At 39.0% G+C, this 12,071-nt stretch overlaps 1 protein-coding gene across 11 annotated transcripts in view; it reads left to right on the forward strand.

Moving 5' to 3' along the window:
• TGFBR3 (transforming growth factor beta receptor 3) overlaps positions 1–10,849 on the forward strand; it is a 191,509-nt gene extending 180,660 nt beyond the window's left edge. For 8 of the 11 annotated variants that reach the window (XM_039486084.1, XM_039486086.1, XM_039486087.1 and 5 more), the window contains one exon: positions 7,085–10,849. In XM_039486084.1, the coding sequence (XP_039342018.1) occupies positions 7,085–7,203 (119 nt within the window). In that variant the 3' untranslated portion in view covers positions 7,204–10,849. Of the gene's footprint in view, positions 1–5,830; positions 5,871–7,084 lie in introns of all 11 variants that reach the window. The other 3 variants (XM_039486089.1, XM_039486091.1, XM_039486092.1) reach the window with 1 other exon arrangement.
• The last annotated feature ends 1,222 nt before the right edge of the window (positions 10,850–12,071 follow it).

A 12,071-nucleotide genomic window follows, 5' to 3' on the forward strand; every position in this document is an offset into this window, starting at 1 on the left:
AATGTTTCATAGGCTTTGTTTACCTTGCATTGGTTTAATTAAAATTCTCAGTTTTTAAAAAGTTAAGCTAAATTTATAGACACTGATAGCTGGTTTAAGTGTGAGCCAAACAAGTGTTTCCATGGTTTTAAGTAAATTGATCTGAAACCCAATTTTAGTTGAATCAGTGCAAATTGCATGAAAACCAATCTTTGAGGAACTCATATCCAGTAGTTTCTTCCATGGCAAACTAGATAAATCTGCCCTTAATCATGGGCTAGGTTGTCTGCTGTGTCTCCTGAGACATGCCGCACAGGAGGAGGAGGGGAGGCAAAGGTGGCTTTACATCACCTTTTGCTCCACTTGGATTCTGAGCTGCCACAGTAACTAGAACTTCTCTGGTGTATGGTTAGACCAGCACCATGGACTATTCTAACATGCAGCAGCCTTGCCTGGGCTTCCTATGTGCTGCTCTCCAGCCCAGAATCCCCAGAGTAGTCTGTGCTCTGGGCCACTTCCACTCTTGGCCACCCAGGGTTTGGGAGGAGGAAGAAGGGTGAAGTGTCAACCCTATGCTGCTCTCGGGTCAACCCTATGCTTCTCTCCTAACTTGTTGCAACTGCTTCATACCACTGGAACCAGGGTATAGGGGCCAGAATCTGGTCTTATATAGTCAAAGCTTCTGTAAACACTATAAGCTTAGAATTTAAGTTAACTGGCAGATATCTACTGTTTCCAATTGATTATACAACAGCTTTTGATAAGGAAATTAATATTTCTGAATGCATTAGCTGTGTATGAAGCTGATTTGGAAGTCAAAAGCAAATTTGGGTACCTCAAAGGGTGTGATGAATATAAATGTTCCATTGCTGGAACATGTGGGAAGAACGGGAGATACAGTTCCTGTGGGTAAAACATACAAGTTAAGGAAAGAATCTCCAATTAGATCACTTTAACAAAAACAGGAATAAAGAATTTTTGAATTAATTAATGTTTTGTTAAGCTCTAGATCTAGAGGGACATGTGTTGTATGTCACAAGTGGTGTGTTAAACTTTACAGTATTAATAAATAGCAGCATTACACAAGAGACGAGAGAGTAATTAAAATTGACAAAATCCCGTTGTCAAAAACAATAGGAAGTTGACATAATAAATCCTTCAACAAAATGGAACTTGGACCAACCCTATTAAAATAATTAGTGACTAACTACATCCGTCATAGTTACCATGTAAAATAGCAAGTGGAGCAGCTGTTCTGACTTTCCTTATTGCCTGAGAGACAAAAATAAGGGCGGGGGGACCAATCCTATTCAATTTATTCATAAATGATCTGGAGAAAGGGGTAAACAGTGAGGTGGCCAAGTTTGCAGATGATACTAAACTACTCAAGATAGTTAAGACCAAAGCAGATTGTGAAGAACTTCAAAAAGATCTCACAAAACTAAGTGATTGGGCAACAAAATGGCAAATGAAATTTAATGTGGATAAATGTAAAGTAATGCACATTGGAAAAAATAACCCCAACTATACATACAATATGATGGGGGGCTAAGTTAGCTACAACGAGTCAGGAAAAAGATCTTGGAGTCATCGTGGACAGTTCTCTGAAGATGTCCACGCAGTGTGCAGAGGTGGTCAAAAAAGCAAACAGGATGTTAGGAATCATTATAACCAATATAACGCTGTCGTCGGGAGCCAAAAAACCTTACTGTGTTATAGGTGAAACCGCATTATATCGAACTTGCTTTGATCTGCCAGAGCACTGCTTTACGGTGTTATATCCAAATTCATGTTATATTGGGTCACGTTATATCGGGGTAGAGGTGTACCAGCAAACACTTTCTTATATAGACCAGGCCCTAAATGAATGAACTCCCCCATTCATCTTAATAGGTTGTTAACACTGAAACCAAAAGATAACTGAAAATGTAGAGACAGCATAAAATAAATGCAATTGAATATCCAAACAAACAACTTAGTAGCTAAGTTATTGATTGTATTACTCACTTTGATGATTTCATTCAAATAACATTTAAAAAAATTATCTGAAACTGCTGCAAAGTTTCCACCAGAATGTCAACAAAAATCTAGCAGTTTTACTGGAAAATTTGGGTCCAGTTTGCCATTGGGCACACAGGGCTTTGAGTTCAGAGAGTACTAAAGGACGGAGAGGCAAAGAAGAGAGCAGGGCAATGGAGAGGTGCTCTATCCTCCTTCTCAGGCCAGAGCTCTCTCTTTTAGTCCATTTTTTCCAACTGGTTAAAGAACATGAAAGGTGGCTACCAACCTTTCCACAATAATAGAATATCTGTCTGGAGAGGATCGTAGAACAAAGGAAGCCAGAGGAGCTTGGCTAGTATTGAATACTCTTTACCTGAGCCTTTTTAGAAGAAGTAAAAGTCTTGCTGCAACCCTGTTTGTGTGCAGTAACCTTTCAGGAGTTAATTTTGAAATTATCTATGACTGGAGAATTCTGCTTTAAGTGAATAAACTATCATGCTTAAGGGATAAGTACAAGGGACATGGAACAGCTTGATAACTTATTAGACTTTGCTAAACATAAACCCAACAATTTTAAACCCTCCATTATGTATGGCACACATATCAGTCACCTAATCCTCTTAGAAAGCATGATTTTTTCTCTTATTCGGAAAATGCTTCAAGTTAACAGGATAAAATTTTCCAGAACTCTGGAAGTTAAAGGTCTCCCCTTCTCTTGTTTTTAAAATGGGATCTGATTTAAAATAAACTGACATAGCAACCAATTATATTTGGCAAATGGAGATAGAAAAGCAAACATTCAGACTTCCTGGACAGGGAGTACTACTGGCAGTTTTCCTAAGTGTGAATAATAAAGTACATGTTGTCACATTCAGATGGGTAAAAGCTTGTTTACTGTCAATAGATAGGACATGGCCATTTTGAGGAGTGGTCAAGCACTAACATTAGACACAAGAAGCTGCAGTAGGTGGTGGTGTATTAAATAATTTTTTTTTCTCTTCACTTAAATCTTCTCGATAAAAAACTCAAAATAATTTGACAATTTATCAAGGTGATGAAAAATAACTATAAGACTAAGCAAAAGTCAGTCTAAATATATTGGTAGGTTCTGTTCATAGTCTCACTAAGATTTGATACTTCAATTAAAGGACAGTGCAAATTGTGTAACAGAGATACCAGCACAAACAGATTGTTATATGTCAGAACGGCCAATAATTTTCTAGACATGGAGCAGTGAAGAGGAAATTAAATGACAGCAGAGTCTTTGCCACTGAGGCAAAATGCTCAACCCCCAAACTTTTAAAGGAAGATGCCTCCTAGGAAATTTTCCAGAAGAGCGGAGGAATCGGGTGTGTAGTGCTATTTGGCTACTAAAGAGATTGTGACAGCTGTGCTTGTCATTTTTCCTAAAAAAGAAGAGGTATTCAGCATATAAACTAAGTTATGGTTGAGTTTATACAGATCGTATTGATATGCTGATGCAAAACTATGTGTAATCATGCGGTTTGTAAAATGGGTGACAGCGAAGCTGTAATAAGACCTAACAGCAGGGAATATGGGCCAGTTCTACGTTTTGCAGAACTGCTTTCTTGGCAGAGATGTTGAGGGGCCCTATTAAGGGAATGGAAGTAACTGCAGTTCCTGTGTTCCAGTGGCAACAGCCTTTTTTTTTTTTATGAAAGGGAGTTTACTTATCACTGACTTATAGATATGTCCTTTAACATGACAGGAAGGGAGGCTTATACCCAAAACAATTAATGGATAGAGGAACATTTTATAATGAAGGAGAAAATGCCCAAACGAGGTTTATGAAAAGCTTATAATTATAATAAGATAACACAACAAGAAACTACTTGCTACAGTTTACTTTGTTTATATACAAAGCTGTTTCTAATGAAAAGATAGGAATGAAATATTTAAGAAATGCTGTACTAGATTCAGTTACACATAGAAGAAGTATATAATTTGTGGAATTACTTTGGATTTGTACAGATCAGAAACTGCCCCACAAAATTAAATGTCTTATTTAGTGTTGAATCCATGGGCAAAATTCTGACCTCTGTTAAAGCAATGCAGCACCATTAGGGGGAGGGATAGCTCAGTGGTTTGAGCATTGGCCTGCTAAACCCAAGGTTGTGAGTTCAATCCTCGAGGGGGCCACTTAGGGATCTGGGGCAAAAATTGGTCCTGCTAGCGAAGGCAGGGGGCTGGACTCGATGATCTTTCAAGGTCCCTTCCAGTTCTAGGAGATTGGTATATCTCCAATTATTACCTTTTTTGCCATTGACTTAATTGAGGAAGAGTGTTTGTGGGGAGTTTTCTTCCTATTCTTGAAAATAGTTGGGTGCAAGGCAAAAGGTGTGCACTCTTTAGATAGTAGGAATTACTAGTTAGGCATACGGCAGTGATTGTCAGATGAGCTGGTAGCAACCCCTCTATTTAGGTTGCGTAGGACTTTTAATTGTGAAGGATTCTTGTGACCTCTTCTCTTGACAAGCTCTCGTGCCTCCATTGTTTGCAGCAGGGCTTTGATATTTAGTAGGTGGGAATCCCCTTGTGCTGCAGAAGTGCCTCTTCATTCGCCCATTATATTCCTTTCAGATATGGGTGAGCTTTGATGCCCTGCCTGACCTCTACGGGGTCAGAGGTTTGTTTTGTTCTGTTTTTTTCCAGGTTTTATAAATAGTGACATTTAATGTTGTTGTTAATATGTGTTTTGTTAAGTGTTTATATTTTATGTAAAAACAATACAAATAAAGTTTTTAAATTAAAAAAATGGGGTGAGCTACAAAGTGTTAAAAATCACCATTTCCTTTCTGTCACTTGTGTTCCGCCAGAAAATGTTGGCAACCTGCCAAAATTTCTGAACCATTCCAAGGCTGGGCTCATGTTGCTGCTGCAGCAGCACACATTGCAGTGGGAACAACGGGGAGCTGCCAGAGCAGCTTTTAGGGGACAAGGAGGAGAGTGAGCCAGCCTGCTCCAACACTGTAAATCCTGGCCCCCCGTAGTCCATTTACCACTGGGGGCACCACGTGTGGCAGGAGCTCTGACAATTCCTGGGCAGGGAAGGAGTGGGGGAGGGAGGGAGAGACAGGTCAGCGTCCCCTCAACTGCTCCTATGGACCCAGCACCTGGTACCAGGGGTCAGTCACCCATCTGGGGACAATGCATGGGACAATAGCTATCCCAGCTGTGGCTGGCCTGGGCTTCCCCTGAACACTCTCCAGAACCAGCAATCCTGTCTCCCCTCTTGCTGCTAGGCCTAAGGTGACCATATGTCTCATTTTGGCCAGGACAGTCAGTCCCTTTTTAAGCCCTGTCCTGTCCATCTCGACTTTTTTGGCAAAAGTTGGATCACGTGGCAAGAGCAAACGGGACAAATGCCCACTTCTCAAAAAAGTGCGGTGTGGAGGCACGATGTGGATGGGGGGGGCATGGTTTGAGTAACCAGTGGCAGCCTCTAGCGGGGGGGCGGCTGGCAACTGGAGGGAAGGGCTCAAGCCAGCCTCGCATGGTGTCCTGTTTTCCCTTTGGGAAATATTGTTAATCTTGCAGCTCAAGTAGCAAAAGGCTGTGTTGTAATGCTGAAGACTCAGGGTTCTAACACTGCTGATGATTGGGAGGAGGGCTATAGATCCAAATAATAGAACTTGTAACCTTTTTCTTTAAAACACATTAGGAAACTGCAGGACTACGTTAAAAGAACATTAAGGTTACAAAGTTAAGCACTTCAAAGTTAGGCAATGCCAGATTTATGGTTGCCTGTGCAACCTTAATCCCCTCCTCCCCCCATATGCATTGTGATACTATCTTTAATTACACAATCATACTATTTTTCCCCCCACAGGACCTCTGCCTCATTCAGTGCACAAAATGGACAAGAAAAGGGAAGTATTAATATTGCACAGGCATCCATAAAATCAGGCATTTTCTAACTTTTTAGTGCTTGACTTTGTAATCCAAATAACATTCTTTTAACAGTAGTGTGTGTGTGTACTTACACTCTGAGCATGAAATTGCAAGAATATTGTACCTTATACTGTGCTGTAACTGCTGCTCATACTGTAGTAGTTATGTGGAAGCTTGCTGTAACCCTGCTACATTACATTTAGAGTGGGATATGCAAATCAACTCAGCATTACAGGATAGGCTGTTTTCCTACTCTGAAAACAAATGGTTGAATACGTGCCATCCTCCTGTGACTGAGGAGGGGGAGGAGAGTGCTTTCAGATCCAACTCATTGGTTTTAGTAAATGCACTGCTCCATGTGTTGGCATTAAGACAAAACATTCTACGCTTTTCTAGCTGTTTTCCATCAAACAGAAAAGCCCACAAAAAATCTAGGGTCTGATCCTGATCTGAGTTATGGGATACTCCTGGGGGCATTCTGCACCAAAAAAATTAAAAATTCTGTGCACAATATTTTAAAATTCTGCAAATTTTATTTGTCAAAACAGCGCCACATAATCACGCCACCTTCAATTATTTTGGTAATTTATTTGAAAATACCTGTCAACAAGTATGTCTGTAGCAATACAGACGCACACAAAAATTCCCCCAGGAGTAGAGAGTTAAAGAAACCCCTATGACAAATCAGTTCCTGTTTCTCTGCCCCCTTCTCCCCCACCCCTCCAGATGGGAGGCCAGATACCCACAACCCCTCCCCCCATAGCCCAGCCATGGGGGGGCCCCCAGCCAATACACCTGAACCCCCTCCCCAGAGCCCAGCCGCAGGGCCCCCTGGCCCAGACACCCACACCCTTTCCCCCTCTCCTCCCCATTGCACAGAATTCCCCCAGGAGTATGGTGACTGAACCTCAGTTGATACACAGCTGACTGTAGGGTACACACAGCATCCATAGCTGAGCTCACTGTCAGCTGCTTTTATACAATTAAGAAAGCAACTAGAAAAGATTTTTTCCATGTAAATACTACCCAGAGGTGTCAAAATCAAGTAACATCTTTAACAAACGTTTCCATTTGAAATATATATCCAGGGCACCGCTTTTATGGAAATAAAAATGACAAGAACATTGGAAGTTGGTAGAAATATTTTTGCTGTAGCATATAACATTTTCTGTTTCCTTTTTTTTTCCCCCAGGGGAAACAGCAGGAAGACAGCAGGTCCCCACATACCCACCAGCCTCTGAAAACAGCAGTGCCGCACACAGTATCGGCAGCACACAAAGCACCCCCTGTTCTAGCAGCAGTACAGCCTAACCCAGGGGGAAATAAGTCCAAGGAGCATCATAGGAGGGCAGAAGTTCAAAGAGACAGTTTGTTGACATTAGCTGTCTGAAGTTGGAAGGATTAATTTGGTTTCTTTTGAGAAAGGAGGGATTTCACTGTAGAAAAAAAAATCACTGATCTTCTGGATAAATACAGTCTTTGGACCTTTCTCTGTTATGCTACGTGAGACAAAGCTATTAATTCTACAGTACTGCAACCTGTTAAAAGGGTGTGTGGGCTCTCAGTGCGAAATACATGCCAGTTTGAAAAATGCTGCTTTGTCTATACAAAATAATTTTTGGTTCCTAAACCTTTTCACTGACAAGGTGTTCGTAAAGGGATTTCAACACGATAAGTAGAATAAAGGAGATCTTAGGTCAAAGGATTCCTACACATCAGAAAAAGAAAGTCTCAAGCTCAGATTTACTTGGTTAAAAACCATTTTATTACTTCAGCTATATTTAACCACTTCAAAATAGTGCCTTGTATTCTTGAGCTTGACTGCTATAGCATCTTACCTGCTTTCGTGTTTTGTGTACAGTTTCAGGTGTTTAAAATGTGTTTGCCTTTGGTAATTATAATGCTCACTAAAGCAACTTTCCCTTTCTTGTTCACTGGGCCAAAACTATCTTCAGTTAGGGGTTTTTACCCACTATGCCCTTATACTTACTAAGATTAAAGAAAGATAATATGCACTAATGTTAATGTGTGTATACTTAATGGTATATCTTTATGCAAATGTATATACCACCGTATACACAATTTTACTTAATCTAGCATATCTATATTTTTAGAGTGGGAAAATGATCTTAATATCCCACCCTACCCATGAGGATGTTGTTAGATATTTATAATTGGCTCTTTAGTTTATATGCATATTTTGAAATTAATATACAAAAAAAGTATATTGAAATATACTTGGCTCAGTCTTACATTTTTTGCGTGCTTCAAATTCCAGTTGACATCACTGTGGTTTTGAGTGCACAAGGGATATACAACCGAGCCTATCTATATATAACACTGCATATAAAAATTAAACTGCTTTTAAGATAACAGTCCACAGTGGTTTGTGTCAGACTACTAGTTAGTCATATGAACTTTGCAATTGGATATTCCCAAAGTAATGTTAGAATGTGAGATGGGCAATAAGGCACTAATTTTCATAGTATTATTTTAGTGCTTTTGCCATACTCTGACCTTACAATAAATCCCAAATGGAGGGAAAAATTAGATGTGAATTATTTTGAATATTATGGTGTCACTTTGCAACTGTAATATGCTCTGATTCCTCTGGTGGTTTTTTTTTGTTTGTTTTTTTAAGTGAATGCTATTCTCTTGTCACAGGATATGAATGACTTCAGTAGAGGCTGCTTGTATTCGACAGCAGGAGAATAAGATTCTTTATATTAGGGTGATATTCTCCTAAGTCTGAACTCAATATTTCTATTGCTAACTCTACACTCATGCCATGTATACAACTCATATTGTCAATGGATATTCAGCCTGTATAATGAGATCAAAATGTGCAATAGAGATACGTACTCAGGATCAGATAGCAGAATTTTGCCCTTAATTTTTTAAACACATTTGGCTCTGATCCTGCAAATGCTTATGCACATGGGTAAACTTACAGACCAACCTGATGTTGCAAGGACTTATCCATGCACTTAACTTTATGCCCTGTGATCAGTCTCAGTGTCAATGGAGACTGCTCAGAGTGAGTAAAGTTGAGCACATGTGAAACCCTTTGCAAGATCAGACCAATGAATAATTCCATTGAGTTCAACACAATGACTCACATACATAAGTGTTTGCAGGATTGCGTCCTTCATGTGGGGAGAACAAATATGCTACCTGTGTCTTTGAAAATAATGCGCTTTGCCTAACCTTCAGCAGAATGTATTGTGTAAGCATATTCTATGTATAAAATCTTTAAAGATGTCTTCAAAGAAGACTAAAGTCTTTAAGTCAATCATAGCTATATTTTACTACATTAAATTTGTGTATAAAGATATATTTAAGTGTTTTTAGATAAATTTAAATTACTCTATATATGTTTAATTTCAGTTACTGTGAATTTTACATTTTTTGTAAATTCTTATTACCATTTTAACCCTTTCCTTCTCAGATTAAAAAAAGTAGAGTCTCATAGGAAGTCTTAGAAAATTCTGTTGTTGTGATGGACAGGTTTATGATAGTTAATTGTATATTTTTGAGAGAAACATGCTGCATTATCAATGATTTTATCAATAATTTACTCTAATTTTAAAATTTACAGATTTATATTTTCAAACTGACAAACCAAAAAATCCAATGCATAAAAACAAAATTGACTTTTTAGCCTTATATCCAGGATAGAATTTCAGTTAGGCTCATCTTGATGTACTTAACTGTTTAGAGTTAAGAATATTTCAAACTGAGTTAATGGAAAATTACCAATATGTTAATTGGACAATGGATGTCATCAAATGCAAGTGTAGTTTCTTATAGGATTGAACAGTCACTTCTGTAGGCAAGAGAAGTAAAACAAGGGCATTTCCCAATGAATAGCTTTATTAGAAGAATGTACCACACCTTGCAGCAGTTACTGACTACTGCAACTCAAAATACTGCTACAAATATAAACTTCTCTTTTATAAAACAGCCATTTATATTTACTGCAAGTTGTATCGTGTTGTATATCATTGAATGTTTCACTGCAAAGCCACAGTTTCTTGAGTCTATCAAGAGGCCTGATCCTGCCATCGTTACTCAAATGAGAGATTTACCTTGTTGAGAGGAGCAGCACAAGGCCTATGTGCCATTTACATACCATTTAGTTACCCAAAATGGGGCTCACCAGACGTAATTGGTGCCGGACTTCTGCCAAGGTGAATTTCACAAGTAATCTTATTGAATCCAGTGGGGTATCCGGTGGAAGGATGGCAGAATTGGGCTTTAAAAAAGACAGCTTCTGACTATAAAAGCCATTAGTGAAATACTTAAACTCCAAGGCAGACTGCTTATTGTGTTCATATATTGTCTAATCACTAGCTTTAACCTTTAAAAATATTTGGTGTTGGGCAGCTGTTACATTATCGTTTTAAGAAGTCAAAGCATTCTGAACTGGGCTTTTCCATTGCATTTACCAGATGGAAGAGGGTTTTGCATAATGTCTCTAGAGATGATTGTAAATTCTTTTTGTTGCTCTTCTAATTGTTTTCTGTAATGTATATACCAGTCTTTTCTGTAATGTGTATCTACCTCATGCTTCACAAGAAGACTTGTACTGCTGGTTATGCTGACAGCACTTTCTGTGAGGTAACTGTTGTGCTTTGTTTTTGTCAGTCAGACATGGGGTGTTCATGAAATTAATTGGTATTAGCTATCATGTTTTCAACTGGTTCCAAACACAGTACTTTGATTTATTTTTTAATCAGTTCTTAATTACAAAATTTCATCACAGATGTGTTTTAAAAAAATCAATGGGAGAAATGAATCCATTAATCCCTCTGGCCAGTCTGAACACCCCATTGGTATTTAGTTCTGTGTTCAGTATTTCAGAAGACTTGGGGAAATGCTTAGTTGTACAGTTTTGATAACCACAGTGTCATGTCATCTTCGTCTGTGCATAATAAAGTTATATATCAATTATTAATAAACGTGTTGCTTCATTTTCTGAAGTAGTACAGGCATTATTGAACACTGACAAAACGTATAGGCCATATTGTGCCTTAAGAGCTCATATTCACCTCCCATGAGCTTCAGTCAGAACTGCATGTCCAAGAGCAGTCTGCGTTCCTGTCTGATTCTTTACTTTGTCCTTCCTCACTTTCTGTCCCCTTCCACATTTCATCTCTGGCCTTTTGCAGGCTCCTCATTACCATGGCTTACAGCCAAAGTCAATAAACAGACACAGAAATATTGAATTCCTCCACCACTGTTCATCCTAATCCTGATCCTGCAAGTCCTTACATAGTACACAGCAGAATATACAATGGTGTTTTACTGCAGCACAAATGCCAGGCACAAGTAAGATTAAGGAGCCACCAGTAATCCTTCACACTGATCAGCAGAAGTCCCTAGTCTTGTTGCACCCACTCTCTTAATTGCTAGTGTCCACGGTACAAGAGGAGAACGTCTGAGGAGACATGGTCTCAGCATGATTTTCATCATGTTCGTGAGGAGCTTAGCTACTGTATGTATTTTTCCTCATAGGTCTTATTTCAACTACTAGGCACGTGTAGCTTGGCAGCCATGCATCAGCTCTTATGCAGGCCCGGGGTTTTGATGATCACTGTCCTGCTCCTTCCTTTATACATTGTGCTTATGTGCACAACTCTCCACATCGGCACCAGGCAAGATCAAGTCGAGTGTAGCTTCAAAGTTGCTCAAATGTCCGAGTTAATTTGCAATCTTAAGTTCCTATTAAAGGGATACAAAATGTTCAGTGATTTTTTTTTAAATGCCAAGACTCCCAAAAATGCAAAATTCCTCACTAATAAGATGCAGTCATAAGTTTGCAGATTGCACGCATGAGTTATAATTCACAGAGGTGCAATTAGGGTGACCAGATGTCCCGATATTTGGGGCTTTGTCTTATGTAAGCGCCTATTACTTCCCACTCCGGTCCCAATTTTTCACACTTGCTGTCTGGTCATCCTAGGTGCAATAGATATAGAGTTTCATAGTGACTATATTTCAGTTTCTGCTATTTTTCTTTTGGCACAGAGCTGTCCAGGTCTAATTTTCAGTGTTTAAAAAAAAAAAAAAGTTGGGTCTGTGCTTCACCACTATCTTAAAAAGGTTTATATTTTGAGTGATATGGAACAAAGATGATCTGTGTCTTACTTAAAGTTTTCATTAAAAAAATCACAGCC

The sequence above is a fragment of the Mauremys reevesii genome, linkage group 8 (genome assembly GCF_016161935.1).
Source record: "Mauremys reevesii isolate NIE-2019 linkage group 8, ASM1616193v1, whole genome shotgun sequence".
In the NCBI taxonomy this organism is placed as follows: domain Eukaryota; kingdom Metazoa; phylum Chordata; order Testudines; family Geoemydidae; genus Mauremys; species Mauremys reevesii.